The sequence below is a fragment of the Malania oleifera genome, chromosome 1 (assembly GCF_029873635.1).
Source record: "Malania oleifera isolate guangnan ecotype guangnan chromosome 1, ASM2987363v1, whole genome shotgun sequence".
NCBI classification, from domain to species: domain Eukaryota; kingdom Viridiplantae; phylum Streptophyta; class Magnoliopsida; order Santalales; family Ximeniaceae; genus Malania; species Malania oleifera.
The window spans coordinates 74,765,579-74,790,314 of NC_080417.1; the positions used below are offsets into that span (position 1 = coordinate 74,765,579).

Here is a 24,736-nt window from a genome sequence, read left to right on the forward strand (position 1 = left end):
AAAGAATTCCACATTTATAATTGTACCAAGTCAACCAAACGTCCCAACCCAAGTCTTCCTTTTCATCAACTTCTTTGAATTTTATGGCTACGGAGGGGAAGTCCGCTGCTCCTCTGCACTTTCATCTTCCCTAAAACAACCTAACTTGGATCCTGTGATTCTCAATTCCCCATCACCCACCAAATAAGATAACTAGATTTGGTAGCTTTCCCCATCTCTCTCCTCTATTCAGATCGAGAAAAGCCCATTTTCTGGTTCATCAAATGAATTTCCAGATCTTTTCTTCGTTTCTCTCCCTCTTCTCTATCATTGAACTATTGGTTCTCATTCGAATTCCTCTATGTTTATGCTACAACGATGAATCATACAGCCAGTGCGAAAAAAAGTTCAGCTGTGGCGACAGTATGAAGGATGTGGGTTATCCTTTCTGGGGAGATGGTCAAAGGCCCAAGGAATGTGGGCATCCAGGATTTGAGCTCATTTGCGATGAGAGTCGTAATATCACCACCATGCCCATCATGGGAGTTAAATACCGGGTCATCGAACTGGAGCATCCAATTCTTAAAATTGCAAGAGAAGACGTGTTGGAGATGCTGGAGGGAAGTTGTCCAACAAATCTAAAAGATTCCATCCTTGATTTGCAGCACTTCGATTATCATGATGAGTACGTAAACATTACCCTGTTGTACAACTGCCCTGTTGCTACTCCTGGCGGACACCTTATTGAACTTCCCAAACCTTGCAAAATCAGTGATTCTAATTATACCAGCGTTTTGCCAGTAATATCCCAAGATGCTCGACGTTTTGAGAAGTGCAGCGTTGGCATCACCTTTCCAATTCGACAGTTTGACCCTAAAGAACTGTGGGATCTATCGGGATTGAGTGGAGTAGTACTTGATGGGTTCAAGGTGAAGTTGAAATTGGAGGAGGATGAGAACAAGGCATGTGAGGAGTGCACCCAATCAGGTGGGCTATGTGGATACGATTACTACTACTACAAAAAAACCGCTTGCTTTTGTCCCAACCGGCCCTATTTTTCTGACACTAAATGCGCTGCCTCAACAGGTACGTACTCCATCCTAATGGTTTATATAGCTGCCACGAACATATGATATTTGTCACCATTAAAATCTCACTGGTTGATTACTTCTCAGGTTAAATAAACAAGAACAAAATAAAATAAAATAAATATTAAGGTTAGAAAAAATCATCCTAGCGTAAAATGTAATGATAAAATTCATTGAGTTGTTTTATTAGACTTATTTTGAAGTGAATCCTAATTTTATATATATATATATATATATATATATATATATATATATATATTGAATCCTAAATTCTTAAATTATGAGTGTTTAGTTGAGACAAAAACTTTCAATACTATTTCAAATAAGTTTATTTTAGACTAATTTTTTAATATAAAAACTTATTAAATATATAGTCTTTTCAAAATGAATGTAATCAAAAGTTGACTTCCTTTTTTTATTAGTATTTCAATGTTACATATAAAGTAATAATGTAATAGTTTGTGATTATAAATAAATAATTATTTAAACTTCAATTCCATGAAGTAAATAAATATTTAAAAAAAATTTATCTTATTTATGGGACAAATCACTCAGCTTCCACTAGTCTTAGGTCTTGAAGCCATTATTTAATATAATGAGAGATTTATATTTTCTAATAAATTTGAGGAAAAATCCGTGAAATTGTTGAATGATTTTTCATTTTCAAGAGGGTCAAAGTGCCCTTTTTTTTTTTTTTTTTGACATGAGATTTGTCATCTGCTCACTCTCTGTTTGCCAATAAATTATAAATTTACAATTTTATTATTCTATTTATTTTAGCCGCCTGAAAAACAGAGACCAAGTCCGGCCCTTACAGGGGATGGGGGCAGGCTGTTTGGATATATAGCAATAAAATTGGTAGAAAATACAGGGCAATTAGGCAGGCTGTCAATGGGATAGAATCTAACCCTTACTTAATTTTTACATATTTTTTCCTTTAGTTGTTGATTTTATTTCTTTATTTATTTTAATTCTACAAATCAAATATGATTTTTAATTATACGGGCTTGGTAGGATAAATAGTCCTAGAATGAAATAAAATAAAAATTAAAGGAAGGTAGGAATATATTGAATGATAAACTTAATTTCGAAGACTCCATGGGCCTCCATGGAAGCAAAAAAATAGCCAAAAAGAATAATAGCATAGAATTATCTTGGTACCCAACACCAGAAAACCTTATTGCAATAGTTTGATTTGGGCTTGAGTCTAAGATAACAAATCATTTGGCAAATCAAGATCACTCTTCTTAGCGTAGACCAAGCTTTGGTTTTGTCCATATTGATGTCCTCATGCTTACTAGAACAACCATGTGTCCTTTTCCTCACTCTTTGTTCTATACTCTTACTTTCCAGAGTATTATACACAAGCACCGAAATTGTAGCACAGAAATGATCATGCATCATATTCCTACAATTTTAGCAAACAACAATGATATACTATCACAGTGTACAAAAATTCGGTGATACACAATACATCTATTGAGATAAGGGAAACCTAAGAAATGCATGTAGTATATATCTTCCGTCACACATTATTATTACATGTATAATATCCAGGAATATAATTTATTTAATGTGCTTTTCAAATCTAAGAAAATTTATAACATGCTATAATTTAAAAATAACTTGCTACAAAATTAGGCAATTAGAACACACTAAACAAACCTCCTTCACCTCCTCCCCGCCCAAATAAATAAATAAGAACAAAACAAAACAAGTTCTCTGCTGTATTCTTCTCTTCCTTTTTTTTCCCCATTTCTTTTTCATTGTTTGTGTAGGTATAACCATCTAAAGGCCCCCTCTTTGAGAGTGGAGAGATGAATAACGAGAGCCAAAACTTGTGTTCACAAGTTCCGTCCTCTTAATCGTTTAGCCCAACTTGATTTGGCCTATATAATTGATTATGGATATCCTTATTGGTCTATAAATCATGAACTTTCTCTTCTCATTACTCTCCCCCACCCCCCTTAAGGCTAATATTTATTTGTTAGAACTTAAAAATTTTATACGCACTAAACTATTAATTTATCACCACTAAAAAGTTCCTAGATCTCCCTTATCCCTAATTATATTAATTATTAGCTTGTCCTTCTATTCATTGTAATTCATCCATCTCAGATTCTACAAAATGAGCTATTTTGTTGCTTTGTTTTGTGCATTCTGTAATTTTCTTTATGAATCCTCCGCATTGCTGTGCTCTTCTTACTGTATTATTTTCTACATGTTGAAATTGGGGCTCTAATACCAATTGTTGGTTCAAATGCGTAGTGAAAACCTCACACAAACTCAAATCAATCACGAAACAAGCAATGCAAGCACTCAACGATGAATATAAGAAAATTAACAATCAACCACAAAGAGTCAAATCAATCAATAAGAACACACGATACAAGATTTATGTGGTTCGACAATTTGTCTACGTTCACGGGAGTAGTGGCTGATTTTTCACTATCACAGTGAAGCTTAAATGAAGCTTCATTTAAAATGATAATCACTTATACGTTTATATTAGCCATTACATCGATTTGAATAAAGCTAGGCTCTACTTGCTCACACTTACTTACTTCTTGATAAGGGTTAAGCTTATAATGGTCTATAATTAAATGAACTGACCTTGTTTGTTAACTTCTTATTGGTGTTTAACCATCTCTAATTGGAGTAGCAATGTTCCAAATATTGATTTGATAGGGGGTAAATTTATAATTTGACAGTCTTTCTTGAAAAAATTATAAATTCCATAACATTCCATAAACTCCTGATGGTTATAAATGACAAAATCATTTAGCATTCAATATATGTGCATGAGTGCGCCAAAATACATTCCTTTCAACAACAAAAAAAATAATTTTCTAATTAGGTAGAAAAACCTACCTTGCTATCAAGCAATGAAGATTGAAAATTTATAATACACCAAATAATAACAATTTTTTCGCTTAGCATCTAATTGAAATGGTAATTAGAAGAAAAGCCTAGCAACATCAATTAGTAAAATTTGAAGTAGTCAAACTAGGCAATTTAGAATTTACATAGTCATCTTGGAAGAATTTGCTAGTATAGTTCAGTATTAATTTGAACAACCATAAGAGTACACAATCTTTGCCTACCTATTCACAAATTAGAAAGCATAGTAGATTACCATACGCTAAACCTCCAATAATTTATTTTTTAGTACTTTCAAAACAAGCAAACATGCACATGTACACGCGTGCACATGCATGCGCGCGCGTGCGCGCACACACAAACATTTCCTTTCTCCTTTCACCATTTTCTTTTCTATATGGCCTTCTCTAACTCTATTATATTTTCTGTTTGCAGGTCATCCACGAAAAATTTTTATAGGTAAAACACTAATCAACACTTCATATAACTTTCCATATATTTGTTCATATATGTCCATTACATCGACTTGTATGAAGCAAAGTTGAAGCTAACGTTGCTCACACTTAATTACTGCTAAATAGAGGTCAAGCTCTTGATGGTGTAAAATTCAAAAAATTGACCTTGTTTTTTAACTTCTAAATTGGTGTTGAACTATCCATAACTGGACTAAAGACATTCAAAATAGTGACTTGATATGAGGTACATTTATAATTTGACATTTTTTTCCCTCAACAAATTATAAATTCTATAATATCTCATGACACATTTTTTCTTATGTCCTAAACTCAATACGTATATTTAATGGTTAGTTATTAAACTACAAAAAATAATTTAACATTCAAATGCAAATAATGTTTCGATTATATTCAGAATCCTATTCACATTTTCAAAATTGCATCTAGAACTAAACACTTTAGTTTATCAAACTATTACCCACCCCCCCACCCCCCACACCCCGAACAAAACTTTTTTTTTCCATGCATTCATTATTGTTCCATTGTTAATCTAAATATCACATTCTTACTTATCGACATATATTTGATACAAAGGGTGTTGCAAGGCTAACTCTTTTTTTAATATAGGTATTGTAGCTAGTGTGTGCCTATGCATGGTCAATGTCTTCGTTGTGGGCTTTTGGATTCTTAGGAAAGGCCTTGGAAAAACATTCCTCTCAGGCCTAAAAATGGATTTTACTGAGAAGGAATCACGGGATGATCAAAACATCAAGGAATTTCTTAGAAATTATGGATCTCTTGCTCTTAAAAGATAGTACTTAGATGTTAAGAAAATGACTAACTCTTTTTCAAATAAATTAGGTCAAGGAGGCTATAGAGGAGTATATAAAGGAAAGTTATTTGATGGTCGTGTTGTAGCAGTGAAACTCTTGATAAGAAAGTCCACAAGAAATGGAGAAGATTTCATAAATGAAGTTGCTAGCATTAGTAGAACATCCCATGTTAATATTGTCACTCTTCTTGGTTTTTGCTATGAGGGAAGTAGAAGAGCTCTAATCTATGAATTTATGCCCAAGGGATCTCTTGACAAGTTCATATTTGATCACAAATCTCCAAGTAATTGTCATAACTTGACGTGGGAAACATTGTTGCAAATTGCAGTTGGCATTGCCCGAGGGCTAGAGTACTTGCACCGAGGTTGTGCAACAAGGATTTTGCATTTTGACATAAAACCTCACAATATTCTTTTGGATTAGTACTTTTGCCCCAAAATTTCTGATTTTGGCCTTTCTAAGCTATGTCATGGAAAAGAAAGTATTGTGTCGATGATGGATGCCCATGGTACTTTTGGGTACATTGCTCCAGAAGTCTATTGTAGAAACTTTGGAGGGGTTTCTTACAAATCTGATGTTTATAGTTATGGGATGCTAGTTCTTGAAATGGTTGGAGGAAGAAGGAATATCGATGTTGAAAGATCTTATACTAGTGAGATATATTTTCCGAATTGGATATATAAGCACCTTGACCTAGAGGAGGATTTGAGACTTCTTGAAGTTGTGACCGCTGAGGAAGAAGAAATGGCAAGGAAGATGATTCTAGTGAGCTTGTGGTGCATTCAAACGATTCCATCAGATAGACCATCAATGACAAAGGTGGTGGAGATGTTGGAAGGAAGCCTTCAATCACTATCCATTCCCCCAAAGCCTACACTATCTTCTCCTTAAGATCAAACTGACATACTTCCACTTCATCATTATCATAAAACCTAATTCTACAAGTTGGTGTTCTCTCATTGGAATGATAAGAGGCATTCTTCGAATATTGATCCTTGCCAAAGGATTAATGCAAAATAATACCACCTTGCACTTTGCCTAATGTTGAAAATGTCATTTTACCATTTTGATTCAAGCTCCCATTAAAGAAGGGGTCCACGAGCCTATACATATGATTTCAAATAACATTCTTTTAGAACTATGCTACAAAATACACACACACACACACACACACACACACACACACACACACTATTAATCAAAAGAAGAGGGAAGCACAATTTTGAACCTGCATTCTTTCCAGCTCTTTAAAATGCCCTTATTTTTCATAAAACCTATGACATATCCTAATGTTGAATATGATTGTTCTTGTTGTTGACATATGGTAGGCCTAGGTAACTTTAGGGTGATCCCATTGAGAAACGCAAAGCTCCATTATTAGGGGAGCTTTAAATAAGTAAATTTTAATTTTTTTCAAAAATATTAATAATTTTGTGACTTCCCATAACTGCACTATAACTCCGTTTGTTCAAATGTGTGTAGACCTAATGCACCCACTAGTATTTATATATAATCTTGTTGTAACGCTAATAAATCACATCTGGCTGCATATACTTTTTTTTTTTATTTTTATTTTTCTTTTTTTATTACTGGATTAGAACAATGGATCTCAAACATCGAAGTGTTAAAAAGTCCAAGTGTCTTGACCATTGCGCAACGTCCCTTTGGACCAATCAAACAACCTTTGAAGAAGGTAGCTCATGAACTAATGCCAATAAAGTAAACAATAATCTTGGTCATTTCTCTTCTGTAAACAATAATCTTGGTCATTTCTCCTCCTAAACAGATGAGTCAAAGCTTTATTAGTATTAGGATTTATTCCCCCAACCCCACCCCCCGGACGCCAAAAATACCAAAAAATATATAAATAAAAATAAAAAAATATAAAGGTGTAATTCACAGTAGGCTTCCATAACATTAGATTGCATATGCTTGCATAAGTGTGATGAATACACATATTTTATGGTTGCAAGTTTGAAGCTTAGATTTGGTTTTCATTTTCACCCCATTCCTGCTGTCATTCTTCTTCAAATATTGGTTTCTCAATTTCTTTAGTTACAACACAAAAACCATGAAAAACTAACCTCCAGCATGATAATATTTTCATAAAACCATGAAAAACTAACCTCAACATACAGTGGTATCAATGACAATCTACAAAACTTTTTCTCCAATTTTCCAACAGCAAGGACGACACCAGCAAAGCAAAAACAAACACAAAAACAAATAAACAAGCAAAAAAATAAAACATGAGAAAAAAAGTAAAACAAAAAAACAAAAAACAAAAGACAAATTACGAGACAAGCAAGCATGTTCTCCAATTCAGGAGGGTGCTAGTTTTGCAAAGTAATGAAGATTTGATACCCATCTCAACCTATCATGTGAAAAGTAAATACATATGCCTACTTGAACACTCCTAAAAAATAATACAAGGGGATTTTTTGTTTTTTTGTTTTGTTTATTTAAGCACAATATAGTCATCCAGCATATTTATTCTCCTCCCCCACTGCATTTTTAAGTTACATTTCTGAGGATTTTACAGAGCTCAACAGTCTTAAATGCATCTTCCACTACAGTAGATCATTATTTGCCAAACATGGAAGATCTCAATTTTTGCATCAGACTTAAATTATAGAAAGCCACAAGCCTACACAGAAAATTGATTAAACAATGTTGAAACCCATGTTGACTGGGGATTCCAACACTTCATTTGCACAAAGCACTACAAATGATGCCCCTAAGACTAGTTTGAGATATTTTCCAAGTTTCCATCTATATAATTCCAACACAAGACCTGGAAGATGGTATAGTAGTGCGTAATCAGTTGATGATGTCTACTAGTATGGTTACAGAAATTTTGGAACAAGAGTGTACTTTCATGGCCAGTGTCCCACATAATTGTGAATCGGATAGGGAGGTGGAGACGAATACTTTAGACAAACTCCCATTGGAAAAAGGCTTTTGTTCAAATGATGACTTACATGTTCCGCTTGTTAAGTTTAAGGATATTAATGGGCAAAGTAAGAAGAAGTCTCAACGGGTTATTACCCGGCCAAAGAAACTTGATTTATGATTAATACAATTCTAGTGTGGAAAGTACGGGGTTTAGGCACGTTGAAAAATCATTTACATAAGTTAATGAGGAAATTTTCGCCTTCTATTTTGTTTCTTCCAGTGCCATTTTCTGATGAAAAATTGATATCGCAATGGGCAGACTTACTAAATTTTCCGAATTTTTGTGCGAATGCTTCAGTTGGGGGGGTAAAATTTGGATGTTTTGGCAAAACGAAGTGCACTTTGAGGTACAACATATGTCTGATCAAGTTATTTCGAGTATTTTTAGTTCTATGGATCAGATTTTCTTAACTTCATTTGTTTATGCTAAATGTCATCAAACAGATTGTCGGGAACTTTGGAATGATTTGGAGTTTGTTAAGAGGAATGATTTCCCTTGGTTAATGGCGGGAGATTTTAATATCATCCGTTCAGATTCGGAACGTATTGGTGGTCATATGAGACCATTATCGGCTATGGAGGAATTTAATACTTGCTTGGACAACTGTGGTCTTATGGATTTGGTGTAATGGTCACAATGGTAATTCTCAGAGTTGGGCAAAATTGGATAGGGTGCTTTATAATTCGAATCTTCTCCAAGTTTTTCCAAATATTTATTTTGAGTATGGAAAGAGGAGGACTTCATATCATAACCCATTGATTATTCGATTTCATAGAAATTTGCATCGGTATGATCCTTCGCCCTTCAGGTATCAAAATATATGGAGCATGCACCAATCTTTTAAGTCTTGCGTGGAGGAAACCTGGAGGGAGGAGTCTTATGGCTCAGGTATAGTTAGACTTGTCGAGAAATTGAAACATACGAAAGTTGCAATTCAAAATTGGAACAAACAGGTTTTTGGACATGTACAGCAGAACATTAAAAAATTGGAGGAAAGTATGGAGGTTCTAGAGGCTCAGCTTTAGGAAGGGCATTTGCCAGAAATGAAGGAAAATTTTTTCCTTACTAAACTCGAGTTGGAAGCATGGGAAAAGAGGGAGGAGATTCGTATTTCTTAGCTAGCCAAAAAGAAATTGTTGGAGGCAGGGGATGATAATACAAAGTTCTCTCATGCATTTGTAAATCAAATGAGGAAGAAGTCTATGATTCATTCTTTGAAACTTCCGAATGGAGAAGTGTTGGATTCTATGGAGGCTGTCCATGAGGGTGCAGTAAGGTATTTTCGAACTTTCTTAATAGGTGTAGGCCCCAGTTGAACAACTAACCTTGTTGATATAATATCTTCTATGGTTTCTGAAGAGGAGAATATTGATCTTTGTCGTGAACCGTCTGAGGTGGAGGTAAGGGATGCTATTCTTTCTATCTCGAGAAATAGTAACCCAGGTCCGGATGGTTTTGGTTTGGCTTTTTTCCATGATTGTTGGGATATTGTAAAAGAAGACGTGATCGATGCAGCTAGAGATTTTTTTGTTGGGTCTCCTCTTCCTAGATTTTATTCTACTTCTTACATTGTTCTAATCCTAAAAGTTCAAAATCCTCAGAGTTTTGTCAAGTTTAGGTCTATTAGTCTTTGTAGTGTTATCTACAAAAATTTTTCAAAAATTATTGTTGCAAGGATGACAGGTTTATTGTCTGCTTTGATTTCTCTGGAACAGGGAGCTTTCATTCCTGATATAAGTATACTTGAAAATATTACATTGGCTCAAGAAATGGTTCATTCTCTACATAAAAATCCTAATGGTGGAAATGTAATGATCAAAGTGGACATGGCTAAGGCATATGATAGGGTTGATTGGTATTTTTTAAACGTGATTTTGAAAAGTTTTGGATTCTCACAGAGATTATGTGGTTTAGTGGCAGAATGTGTCTCCTCTCCTTGGTTCTCCATTATGATGAATGACACTTATAAAGGTTTCTTTAAACCTTCTCGAGGGCTTCACCAAGGAGATCTTCTATCTCCTTATCTATTTATTATTTTACAGGAAGTTCTCTCTCGGCTTCTAAAGAAAAATTTCATGGAGAATAAAATAGGGGTTTACTATCATCCTCGTGGGGTGCCTTTGGTATCTCACCTTCTCTATGTGGATGACATTCTTATTTTTGCCAATAGTAAGAGAAGTTCCATTCGAATGCTTATTATGACTCTGAAGAAATGTGAGGATTGGTCTAGTCAATTGATAAATAAAGAAAAGTCAAATATTTTTTTGTCAAAGAGAATTGATTGACCATCTCAACCTATCGTGCAAAAAGTAAATACATATGCCTACTTGAACACTCCTGCAAAATAATACATGGGGGGTTTTTTGTTTTGTTTTGTTTTTTTTTTGTTTTTTTCTTGAATTAAGCACAGTATAGTCATCCAGCATATTTATTCTCCTCCCCCACTGCATTTTTAAGTTACATTTCCGAGGATTTTGCAGAGCTCAACAGTCTTCAATGCATCTTCCACTACAGTAGATCATTATTTGCCAAACATGGAAGATCTCAGTTTTTGCATCAGACTTACATTACAGAAAGCCACTAGCCTGCACAGAAAATTATTAAACAATGTTGAAACCCATGTTGATTGGGGATTCCAACACTTCATTTTCACAAAGCACTACAAATTATGCCCCTAAGACCAGTTTGAGATATTTTCCAAGTTTCCATCCATATAATTCCAACACATGACCTGGCGGGATAGTATTGTCACAAGCATGACCTCCATGGGATAATCAAAACTTCCTCAAAACCCTACAAACTTCTCATGCCATCTTCAACAAAGCAGACACAATCCCAAGATAGGTCATCCATCCCTATCGAATGTCTCAAGATAACCATGCTAGATTCATAAAAATGGAGTGATTACAGTGGTAACAAGGACTCTTCAAGTCATAGCTTGCGGCAACTGCCTGCATCAGCTAGTATGAGGTTAAAAAAGTTGTGCTTTCCTACTCCCTAGAGTGAAGATATTTCAGAAGTGAGAATTCTGGAGTTTGTCCAGCGAACTCAAGAGTCATTTAGAGCTTGGCAACACAGATTAGTAACTGAGCATCCTGGATAATTCTTTAGAAGCACTAATCTGTTGTCAACAACCATCATTAATGCAAATAGAGGCTGCTAGCATACAAAGCATTTACCCTTATGTTCAATAATTGAAAACCTTTCTTGCATGCTAATGGTAAGTCTGTAGCCATAATATCACTTGGTCCATTTTGGTCTACAAAAATCCTATAGACAAAGGCAAGACAAGATGAGAAAAATATCGCATTCAGGTGATATAACAGTATTTGCAAACTAAATTTCTGACAAAGCATGGTAGACACTAAAAGTCAAATGATAAACAAGAAACATATACTAGACTAATTTGTTAAACATATAATTCATTGCAAACAGAGTACTAATGTCCTCTAACAAGTCACTGTAGCGCAAATTAAACATAATGTTTTCTTGCAACTATTGCAGTAGGTTTTGTCCAAGAATAGGATTAACACTGCGATTATAACAACTATTATTCAGTACCACATGGTGACATCTTTCTACACAAAATCATTGCACATTTGACAAAAAATCGTAAAAAATTCTTCTAGAATCAAACTCCCATCCAAGATTCTCAATTTCAGACTTGCTAATGATGGCTCAATTACAGTAACTGAATTATAAGGAAGTCCTGGAGAGCAGCCTATTCTCTTGCTAGGATCTAGAAATATTCTTTACAGGTCCAAATATTGGTAAAGCAGCCAATGTACCAACACAGAGAGTATGGCTAAAGATGCAAGTCCAAACTCTACCAAGAAGAGCTTAGCCATTGCCATCCAAAATTTGCAAATTTGGGTGCCTAGCCTTAACACATTACAAAAGCTTTCTCCAAACAATAACTCCTTTGCTAATCACAATGATCAGCTGTAATACTAGAGAAAATACCAAAGATTGGCACACCATCCACTATGCTATGTATCTTGTCGGAGACCACTGCTGCGCCTCTAGTACAAGTCTCTATGTAATTCCACCCAGCATCTCTCAGGAAATGGTCCAAACAATGTAATAGGATATAGGAAAGGAAGCAGGCAATTAGCCCCTAAAATTAACTTCAAGAATGCTCAGATGAAAGGAGCAGGACACCATGTAAAAGAAATATACAAAGTCAAACAGCCTCTTTGATATGGACTTAAAAAAATTTTCCCACTTCATTATAGTACAAGAACAAAGCAGTGCACATAAATTTGTTTTCTTGGGGAAAATTCCAACATTAGGGCAGCAAATTACGCCTTTTATAAGATAATAAGGATAGCAAATTGCTCCAGACCGTAAAACCAAGCTCATGGATATGGCCATTTAACGTCAAGCTTGTCAGCCACATCAAGAAATCAGGAATGGTTTTGAATAGCAGCTGCAGCCATTAGATAACAATTTTTCAGGTTTTCAACAGAAGAAAAATTACACAGCTGCAGTAGCTGATCGAAGCTGCTACTGTTGCGTAATGGCTGCTATTGTGTTACATAATCGCTACAAGATTGTCATGGTAAAAAATGTATATTTTCTATTTTTTCACTTATTCTTATATTTTTCTTTCATTTTTTCCCCACTTTTTATGAATGATTCTCAATAAAATAGGTGAAGAGGGAGGCGCACTTATAATGAGTATGATTATGATACGAAAATTATTTTTTAAAAAAATTTTCACAAGGTATGCATTAATCAACAATTTGATATGAACACTATTTTGTTAAAAAAAAAATATTTATTTTGAGAATAACAATAATTTGATTTTTTTTTCTATATTTTCAGCTTCAAGCTTGTTTTGTTTTCAAGTTTTTTTCCTTATTCAACTTGTTAGTAATGTATTAATCTAAAGATAAACTTTATGATTATATATTATATTATAGGTAAGGTGGCAGTTTATATACCCATCGCGCTTCACCCCTTCCCTGGACCCTACTTGCATAGGAGCTTTGTGCACTCGGCTATCCTTTTCTTTAAATTCTGATTTTAAAGCTTAGATTATGATTATACAGTATAACTTCTTGGTTTAAATTTATTAGATTTTCATTACTTCAACAAATAAAATAATACATTTAATTTATTATATATTTGTACATCTTATTTGCCTAACAGATTAGTAGACATATAATAATGTTTGTTTTATTAACTAATTTATCAAACATGTGATTAAAACATATACAATTCCTTTCAATAGTAATTTAAAACAAATGTAAATTTTTTTGCCCATACTAAATAGATACACACTCTTTCTAAGAAGAGTTAAGAACTCAAAAACATGCAACAACAACAATAACAAAAAAACCAAGCCTTAATTTCCACTAGGCGGGGTTGACTATATGAATCCTTTTCTGCCAATTTATGCGATCATAGACCATTTCTTTTGACAGATTCAAGGATATTAAATCCCTACTCACTATCTCCTCCCAAATTATTTTAAGTCTACCCCCACCCCTTATGTTGCCCCCCATAGTAACTAACTCACTCTTCCTCATTGATGCACTATATGGCCTACGTTGCAAGTGTCCATCCCATCTGAGTCGTCTCTCCCTTATCTTATCTTCTATAAGAGTTACACCTAACTTACCACGAATATGTTCATTCCTTAATTTATCTTTCAATGTTATACCACTCATCCATCTAAGCATTCTCATCTCGGCAACTTTTACTTTTTGGATATTATTTTTCTTTGTCACCCAACATTTTGATCCATATAGCATAGCTGGTCTTATAACTGTCCTATAAAACTTCCCTTTTAATTTTTAAGGGTATCCTACTATTACAAAGTACGCTTGACGCACTTCTCCATTTTACCCAACCTGCTTTAACTCTATGCATTACATCATCTTCAATTTCTCCTTCAACTTGCACAATGGGTCCAAGGTATCGAAATCTACAAGTGCTATTTATTTTTTTCATCATCAAGTTTAACTTTGTCTGCAATATTCCTCCTATCATTACTAAAATTACATTTCATATATTCTGTCTTATTTTTACTTATCCTAAAGCCTCTAGATTTCAAAACTTCTCTCCATAATTCTAATTCAGCCTCTACTACATCCCTAGTTTCATCAATCAATATAATATCATCTGCAAACAACATACACCATGGAACTCCTTTTGAGCACTCTTACTAAGTTGGTCCATCACTAAAGCAAAAAGATAAGGACTCAAAGCAGATCCTTGATGTACACCTATGGTGATTGGAAATTCTCTAGTTTCTCCATCTATAGTCCTTACACTAGTCATTACTCCACCGTACATATCCTTAATTACATCAGTATACCTACTACATACACCCTTTACTTTTAAAAAACCCAACATAGAACTTCCTTAGGTATCCTATCATATGTTTTCTCAAGGTCAATAAATATCATAAACAATTCCCACTTCTTTTCCCCAACTTCTTAAAAGATATATAGTTTATGTGGTAGATCTCCCAAGTATAAAACCAAATTGATTTTCTGAGACCTTTGTTTCTAACCTTTTGTTTCTAACCTTAATCTTTGTTCAACTACCCTTTCCCATAGTTTCATCGAATGACTTATAAGTTTAATTCCACGATAGTTATTACAATTTTGAATATCTCCTTTACTTTTGTATATAGGTATTAAAGTGTTTTTCCTCCATTCATTGGACATTTGCTTAGTTTTTATAATTGTATTAAATCAATTAATTAACCATATAAATTCCATTATCACCTAAACATTTCCAAACCTCAATTGGCATGTTATCTGATCTCGTAGTTTTCCCATTTTTCATCTTTTTTAGTGCAAGCTTAATTTCACTAACTCTAATTTTACGAATTATTCTCATATTTTTAGTCTTTTCCTCATTTGACAATTCTAAATTTAAGCCTTCTATTTGGTTTTCATTATACAACTTACTAAAGTAATTTTGCCATCTTTCTTTAATTTCTACACCCATAACCAAGACAATATCATCCTCACTTTTTATATATTTTACATTTCCTAAATCCTTACTCTTCTTTTCTCTAACTTTAGCAAGTTTAAAAATATCTTTTTCCCCTTCTTTTGTATCTAATCTATCATACAAACTATTAAATTATCTTTATTTAGCTTCACTAGTGGCCTTTTTTGCATCTTTTTTTGTCTCCTTATACTTTCTACATTTTTGCCACATTTTATACCAAATTCTTTTTGTGTTTACAGCTTTTTGTACATCTTTATCCCACCACCAACATTCTTTGTTATTTGAGAATCTTTCCCTTGATTCACCTAAAATCTCTTTTGCTATCTTCTTAATAGAGCTAGCTAATCTACTCCAAATAGTATTCATATTTATCCCATCCTTTATAGTCCAATCCTCATCTTTGATCATTTTATCTTTAAATTTTATTATATTTTATCCTTTTAGGTTCAACCACCTAATTCTCTGAAACTGGTTTATTTCATCCCTTTTCTTCCATTTTTTTTAATACATATACCTAACACTAAGACTCTACATTGTGTGGTTAGATTTTCACTTGGAATAACTTTACAATCCTTGCACAATAAACGATCTACCCTCCTAGTTAAAAAAAAAAAATTTATTTGACTTCTATTTTGTCCACTTTTAAAGATTATTAAGTGTTATTCTCTCTTCTTATAGCAAGTATTCATTATACTAAAATCACATGACATAGCGAAATATAAGATCATCTCCCTAGACTCATTTTTGTCTCCATATCCATATCCTCTATGTATCCTCTCATAAATTTTTTATCCCTTCCAATGTGTCCATTCAGATCTCCTCCTATAAATATTTTCTTAGTCATTGGTATGCCTTGTATAATCCTATTCATATCTTCCAAAAATTGTCTCTTAAGATTTTCTACTAAGCCGACTTGAGGATCATAAGTACTAATGATATTTATTATCTCTTGTCCTAATATCATCTTGATTTTTATAATTCTATCCCCTACTTTATTTACATCAACACCACTATCATTTAAGTTTTTGTCTATAATAATTCGTACTTCATTCTTATGTTTTTCTTTTCCAGTGTACCAAAGTTCAAATCCCAATTTATTAATTTCTCTAGCTTTCTCCCCCATCTACTTAGTTTCTTGAAAGCAAATTATATAAATTCTTCTTCTGATCATTGTGCCCACAATTTTCATGTTTTGACCCGTAAGTGTCCCTATATTCCAAGTTGCTAATTTAATCCTAGTTTTCTGAACTAATGTCTTTACTTGCCCACGTCCAGAATGATGCAAGAACTTTCACATATTTGACAACGTACACAAGCGCCAACACGGCGCGTCACTTTGGGGCGACGACCTAGCACACCCTCGCCCACTTTTTGCTACACCCAGATGGTACAAGTGCAACGCATCGTTCGTAGGGGACACCCCAGAAAATATTCGGTAAGGATTCATATCATAGTGATCTAACAAATTTTACATGGATGTCAGCTACCTAACGCAACCCTCCTCATTTTACCCAAGCTTGGGACCGGCTGTGTGTGTAAAAATTAGGACATTAAGTGCATCACAGGCGGAGTTAACTCAAAACGTGCAAACCCATCAATAAAATAAGATTGTGTGCACTTTAAAAAAATTCATGGCTATTACGGCCACTTCCCATCATGCAACATATGATACTCCCCCTTCCCACTACACCTATTACTGCTACATTATGCAACCCACTATTGCTACTTAAACCCATGGTCAAGCTACCAATCCCCACCATATTAACAAAATATTTTAGGACCTTCTAACTTTTGGAAAACTATTTTCATTTTCCATTCCAATTTTCCACATAATTACAAACGTCCCACCTTGCTCAATTTCCTAATATATATGCGGACAAACTAAGAAAGAAAGAAAGAAAGGTATTTTCTAAGTTCTCAATAAAATTGTTGGGAAATTAGCAAAGTGGCAGTTCTGCAATCCTTTAGAAAATTGAATAAAACCACTTCCATATTGTAAATTCTTGATATGCAATGTTGACCCACAATGGCAGTAGAGCTGCAGCAATTAACCTTCTTAATGGGCGGGATATGGGTCATAACCGCTCCAATATGTGCTATGATTTTTCGAGAAACAAAGGAACTAAAGTGCCATGGCTCAAGGAAGTCTGGAACAGTGGCAACACTCCCAAACACTCTTTCATTTTGTGGCTCAGCTTGAAAGGGAAGTTGCTTACTAATGACAAATTGATTGGGGATGATGTGGAACATTTGTGTGAATTCTGTAGGAATGAGATAGAGACCATTGACCATCTCTTTTTCAATTGTTCTTTTTCTTCTGAAGTGTGGGGTTGTATCCGAGGGTGGCTGGGATTGCACAGATCTATGTCTACCTTGAAAGCTGCGATTAAATGGCTCCATAAAGAGGCAAAGGGAATGGCATCAGTTCTGTTGGGAAAAGAATAGGCCTAAATACTACAGTTTACTTCCTGTGGCATTTCAGGAATAGAAGGAAATTTGAGAATGATGATATTTCTCCTATGGATCTTGTAAAGGTCGTTCAAAAACACACTTATAGAGTTGTGTATGATGAATTTGGCTTGCACTCTATTGAGTAGGGGTGCCTTTTGATTTTGTTGTAAATCCTTGTGCTTAATGTACTGCAATTAATAGTTAGGCTTTAGATTTTGTTGGATTGGCTTCATGCCCCTAGGTATGGCCGAGTTCTACTGTATTGTGTTGAATGGAAAATGTTTTTGCTTTGTTAGGGGCTGCTTTCCCATTTCCTGGGTATGCCCAGTGTATAGTGTACATATTCATTTTGATCAATACATTTACCCTTCTAATAAAAAAAAACATATAACAACTCAAGCTCTTATATAAAGTGGTAATTTAACATGGTATCAAAGCTACAGTTACCAGGAGGTCCTAGTTTATAGTCTTGTTGACTGCATTTATTGTTTGTTTGTTAAAACTTCTCTTATTCCTTATGATGGATGTCTTTATTATTCGTTTATCTCTCCATGAGTAATTGAGCTACTTACGCAAGGGAGTGTTAAGGTTTGATATACATTGTTGGCCCACAACCTAACAGCTTACGCTTTTAGGTGAAACGGTAATCTAACACATGAAACATTACAAACAATCGCACCAGTGTCTTCAACTCAAATTTGGATCTATTTTCAAGCCTTCTATGTCAAGCATAACCAGTAATTAAATAACTAAGGCAAACAAAAAGCAACAATAACAATTGTTTGAATGAAGTCAAGTGATCTATGGTTGACCTAGAGGCAAATTTCCTTTCACTTGATACCACCAAGGAAAATGTGGATCAGGCACATATCTGGGTCGAAACTTCAAGAATAAAATTAGCTTACTTTTTAAGACTCCTCTAATCAAAACTATCAAAACCTCGTGCCATTGGCACCATAGAGTTTCCAATAAAATGCCAGTGGCATAGTAGCTTGTTTCAAATAGAAACCTTGGGCAAAACACATTAGCAAGCTTTCTCATACATCAAGTATATACACCCTTGCACCTGAGTTCAAGAGGCATCGAAAATTTAAATTTGCAAAAAATTGAAAGAAAAAAAGACATGTTATTGTCAAATTTGTCAAAAGATTTCAAATATCTCAATAAACTTACTTTTGTGGTCATTGATAGGTAGGATATTCCTTCTAATGGCATTTGTTCTACCTCTAGAATACTGGGTTCGAAAGTATGCAAGCAGTTTCCTTATGAACTTTTTAAGGTTCCCCGTGATGAAGTACCTTGCTTTTCTACAAATCAGCTTGCAAGTCTTTCAACTAATGAATCACTGAATTCTTTTTATTTATTTATTTATTTGATAAGTAAGTTCTACTGTGGATTCAATTAAAGGGCACTAGATCGGTGCCAACCAAATACAAGAAATCACAAAGGATACAATAAAACAAAAAAGAAATCACAGATCAAGAAACTCTATCCAAGAAAAATCAAGTACAAAACTACCATAGCTCCAAGAGACAAACGTGCAAAATACATAATTTAGTTTCTCCAAAGTCAAGTCCATCTAAAGCTCTCTTCCTTTCTCTCCAAATGCCCCAAGGCGCACACCAAAAAATAAAAATAAAGTCGGGGGATAGGCAGGGCAGTATGTTCAACACCATCCAAGAATACCAATCAGTCCATAATTGGGAAGGAAAAAATAATAGATGCCCTGAGGCATCACCCAAGTGACCTTGAACCACTGCCAAGTGTCAAACAAAACCACAAACCTTAAAACAATGAAGCAACAAGCGTATGGTTAGAACTTGCCCCTGCCTCCTTGCACAAATAACATCTATTGGCTAAAATCATTCTTCTAAGATTATCCACAATGATGACGGCTCCCAATAAGCTTCCTAAGCAAAAAAAAAAAAAAAGCAACATTTTAGGGTCTTTATACCTCCACACAGTCTTTGAAATGAAGAGATTGTCAGTTCCCCTACTTATCTAATTGTACAAATTTTTAACGAAGAACTCCAAGTTTCTGCCATCAAACCAAATTATAGAATCCTCCATTACTAACATCAACCCTGGTCCCATACAGATATACAACATAAGCTCCACCTCACCTTATTCCTAGTCCTGAGCATCAGTTCTAAAATCTGAGCTCCATACAACTCCATTACCTCCAACCAGGACCACATAGACCATTGTTTCATTTTTATACCTTGCTATCAAAGCTTTATCTTCACACCAAACATAACTAAAACACAATTCTATTCCCATTACCCACCACAAACCCAAAAACTTGTGAACCAGGGGTACTCTCCTTTTACTTTCAAAATTCCTTTCCATTGGCCAACCCCATGAGAAATATGCTCACCCATATTTGTTGTCAATCACTCTTCTCCAGAAACCATCATTTTTCACAGAAACTTTGCAACCACTTGCCATGAATACCCAATTGAAAACCTGCAAGTCATTAAACCCAAGCTCCCTTATCAGGAAGGCACATGTTCCTTTAAAATTTAAGGCTTTTGTTTGGTCCATGAATCTCGAGGAGGGGATTCCTGAGAGGGGAGGGGAGCTTTGTCGCACACAAGTAATGGATGCACTTGAGAGTGAGAGGAGCACGAGACAAATCTCAAGATGCTCAAGCATGGACGTGGCAAGCGAAAGGAGAGATCTGTAATCATTTCCAACCACTCCACCTCTAAAGAGTTAAAAGCCTAGGAAAGTGGAGTGAAAGGAGCTGGAACTAAAAGCAAAGATCAACTCATCTTCAACTCCTAGCCACGGTAAGATTTTTTTTTATTTTTTAATTTGATCGAAGATGGGGGGAAAAAATTCAACTCCGATGATTGATTCCTCGTGGGGTTCGACTTTTCATAGGGATAGTTCTCACAAAAATCATTCCAGCAAGGGTCAACTTCCAATGGATTTGCTCTTGTGGGTTGACATTGTGACCTTGACTATCACGGCAATACGCTCCCACAAGGGTTGATTCTCCCAAGGCTTGCATTCATGGGGGCTCTACCCCCATAAGGGTCACTCTTGTAGAACCAGCCATTGCAAGGACTCCACTCTTGCAAGATTGACTCCCACATGGCTTTCCTATGTTGTGACTCTACGGGGTTGACTTTGCAAAACACTAACTCCCAGTTCTTTCTTTTAGGGGAAAAAAAACAAAATCAAAAAAGCAAAGGGTTTCTATTGTGGGGGCCCTGCTTCTACTACGAACTTTTTTTCCTCTTCTTTTTTGTAATTTTTTTCAGTAGAAAAAACTCTTGGAAAATTTATGCAAACGTAAAGAATAATTTATAATAGAATGTAAACTTCCCTAAGTATGTCGCCTTTGTTTAACATTTTTCTTCCCACTCATTTTGGGTTGTAGGATCTGCAGCATTCATGGAATGATGAAGATGGTACATGTGAAAGTCAATACATGAAAAGTTGGAAGTATCGATGAGAATGGCTCCACATATTAGGGAAATACCTAGTATGAAAATTTTAGCCCATCATATCCTCAACATTACCTTTGATGCAAGGAAAGTTTCTCATTCAAGAGAACACAATAGGAGACATTTGTTGATTCGTAAGTCTGGTGACTTTCCAATTACTTCAAAGAAAGAAACTTTGCAAGATAATACAAATTACAATATGAAACGATTCTTTTTAGGTGGAGGTGGCAAAGAGTAAAGGATACAGGCCAACACAATAAGGGCAGACACTATAAATGATAAGTTTAAACCAAGGCCTGACCTCTGCTTCTACATCCCAAAGAGTTCAGTGCTGCATCTCAAGATGGAGCAATGGGAGCTCCCACTCTCTCTCACTAAGTTTGGCATGCTAAGAGCTACAAATACCATTTAAAATGATACATCGCGTTACTCATAATACCAATCGCAAAGAGTGATTGAGAAGAGCAGGGGTGTTGGATGCTATTTCTTTAAGTGTTAGATTGGACATTCAACTAATTAGAGACATAGGAATGTGGCTGAACATCCTGACTCGCTGGAGCACTCCCACTCATACAATGATAACAACATGGGGTGAAATTGAGTTATTAGGAATAAAATGATACTCTTTCTAAGAAGAGACCTCATAGAGAAAATGGGCGCATACTAGAGTTGGATATTTTAGAAAGTAGAGATGTTGCCCTTGATGGAAATCCTATGAGAGAAGTTGATGGGGCCTCCCTTAATGTCTGCGAGAAAGGATAACCATTGCAATGGAAGGAGCAAGGAGAGAGAGGATGACAATGAGAATGTTATTCTAGATGATTCCTCTCTCATGGCTGAATTTCATTCCCATCTTGTCAAACCTCATCGTCACTTGGCCATGCTACTCAGCTTCCACATTCTCAACAACTGACCAAATTTCCTAAGACATCTTAACATTAAGATGGTCCACTTCAAGCTCCTTGTTCTTCCTTACACAAAACACCTTAAGCTAGTAGTTTATATCCCATGAATTATCCCAGTTGCACCGTTACTCCCCTCATCCCTATAGCAATGGATTTACATGGTCTTCGGAATTTCATATTGGGATGATCCTGCATTTGTGGATTTTCATAGTTTTAGAGTGCACATGTAACATGTGATTTATATTATGGCTTAGTGTTTTGGGTAGGTGCACTTTCCATGGAAAGTTATATATTTCCACCTTACCTAAAAGCTTAGGCAATTAGGTTTTGGGATAACAATATATATCAAGTCTTAACACTCCCCCGCGCATGAAGCCCAATATAAAAGGTAAACCAACAACACCCATTACAAGGAATAGAATAATTTTTAACAAACTCAACTATAAATGCAGGCAACAAGATTAGAGCCCAAAATATCCTGGCAATCGTGGGTCTAATACCATGTTCAAGTATAGGGCAAATCGGAAGACCTCTTCGTCCACAACAAGCGCACATGTGATGAGAGCCTCAACCATGTACATCATTTCCACTATGACCGCTTGAACCAACTGGACCGGCCCAATTGGTTGGATTGGGTTCAATCGAACCCAGTGGCTTGGCTGGTCCAAGAAAGGACAAGAACCATTTTTTTTCAAAACTGAAGTCAACTTGGCCAACTCAGTACAACTCAACCTAAATCGGTCATACTCAATGGGTCAACCAAGTTGACCCGGTAAGCAAAGCATGCTAAAGAATTCATGGCTCAAGCAAAAATTCAACTCTGCATATTGAGTTAAGGAATGTAGGGTGCCACCAGGAATCCAACAGTTGGTTTGTATAAAAACGATAGCGACAAAAAGTTATTTTCCAACATCTCATAGAAATGTTGGAAAACTATAGAACTTTAGAAACATTTTGTAATCTTACCCATAGGGGTGGAGCGTTAGAAGCCAATCTCGACACCTCTGGTTGGATTCAGAGGAGGTGTGGCCTACCCATTGGGTACCATCACCCTTACCCTAGCAGGGAACACCCCCTCAACAAATCACTCTGATGACGAACTTCTTGGTCGTAGACCGTTCATCAATTTATAATGTAATAATTGATCATTTAACTCTTAATGCAACCCGAGACATCACCTCCACCTGCCACCTAAATGTTAAATTTTCAACTCCAAATGGGGTAGGGGAGATAAGGGAAGATCAAATGGCACTCGAAATTGCTATGTGATGGCTCTGAAAGGAAAGATGGAAGCGCAGGAGACTTCGATCATAGAAGATCTAGACGTGAGAGGCACAAACTCATAGAATGGCATCCTGATTGAGGAATTGGTTAGCATTCCATTGGAGGAAAAGGACAAACAAAAGTGCATCCAATAGGGGGCTCAACTACTAGATTCATTGCAACAACAACTTTTAAAGTTATTAGGGGAGAACACGCAAATATCTTTGCATGGTCTGCTGATGACATGCCAAGTATCAACCCCGCAGATATTGAACATAAACTCTAGGTGGACCCTAAACACTGCCCAGCGAAACAGAAGAAGAGAACTTCACTCTTGAGTGAGTAAAGGTGATTGACAACGGAGTGACAAAAATTTTGAAAGTTAACTTCATCAGGGAGGTTCATTACCCAGAATGGCTTACCAATGTGGTTCTGGTGAAGAAATCAAATGGGTAGTGCCAAACTTACATCGACTTCACAAATTTGAACAAAGCGTGCCCCAAGAACAGCTTCCCCCTCCTTCAGATAGATCATTCAATGAATTCTACCTCAAGCCATGAGCTCCTAAGTTTTATGGATGCATACTCAAGTTACAATCAGATCCGAATGTTCCTAGGGATGAAGAGAAGTCTGCCTTTGTCATCGAAAGGGGGCTTTCCTATTACAGGGTAATGCCATTTTTGTTGAGGAATGCAGGAGCAACTTATCATAGGTTGATAAACAAAATTTTCAAAGATCTTCTAGGAAACACCATGAAAACTTATATGGATGACATTCTAGTCAAAAACTTTAAGTCTAGTGATCATGTCAAGGACTTGAGGAGTGCATTTGAACTACTCTGAATGTACAAAAGATATTAAACTCCACCAAGTGTGCATTTGGAGTATCCACGTGGAAGTTCCTAGGATTCATGGTGACTCACAAAGGAATACAGGTTAATCTAGAAAAAATGCAGGCATTAATGGAAATACGTACCTTGCAAAGTAAAAGAGAAATACAAGTCCTCACGGGAAGGTTGGGGTCATTGAGTAGATTTGTCTCTTGCCCGGGGGATAAATGCTTACCATTTTCAAGGCATTATGGAAAACTGGAAGATTTGAATGGGATGAGGAGCAGGATAAAGCCTTTGTGCAATTGAAACAATACCTTAGCTCTCCACCACTTTTGACTAAAGTCTTCACAATGGAAGACTTGTGCTTGTACTTAGATTTTGCCAGCAATGTAGCAAGTTTTGTCCCAATAAGAGAAGAAGGCTACGCAGCACAAGCCTATATACTACATAAGCAAGGTGTTGCGGGGTGTCAAAATCAACTATCTCCCCACAAAGAAGGCAGCTCTCGATGTATTGTCTTCGACAAGGAAATTGAAACCCTATTTCCAAGCTCACAAGGTCATGGTATTGACTAATATACCCTTAAGATAGATCCTTCAGCACCCAGAGCCATTATGAAAAATGATGAAATAGTCAGTTGAGCTTAGAGAGTTTGATATTCACAACA

At 35.6% G+C, this 24,736-nt stretch overlaps 1 protein-coding gene across 1 annotated transcript in view; it reads left to right on the top strand.

Annotated features, from left to right (window-relative positions):
• The window catches only part of LOC131144883 (LEAF RUST 10 DISEASE-RESISTANCE LOCUS RECEPTOR-LIKE PROTEIN KINASE-like 2.4), a 33,195-nt gene continuing 8,459 nt past the window's right edge, over positions 1 to 24,736 (top strand). The window contains exons 1-2 of the mRNA XM_058093815.1: positions 1 to 1,065; positions 4,383 to 4,406. Coding sequence (XP_057949798.1) covers positions 264 to 1,065; positions 4,383 to 4,406 — 826 coding nt within the window. The 5' untranslated portion in view covers positions 1 to 263. The remainder of the gene's footprint in view (positions 1,066 to 4,382; positions 4,407 to 24,736) is intronic.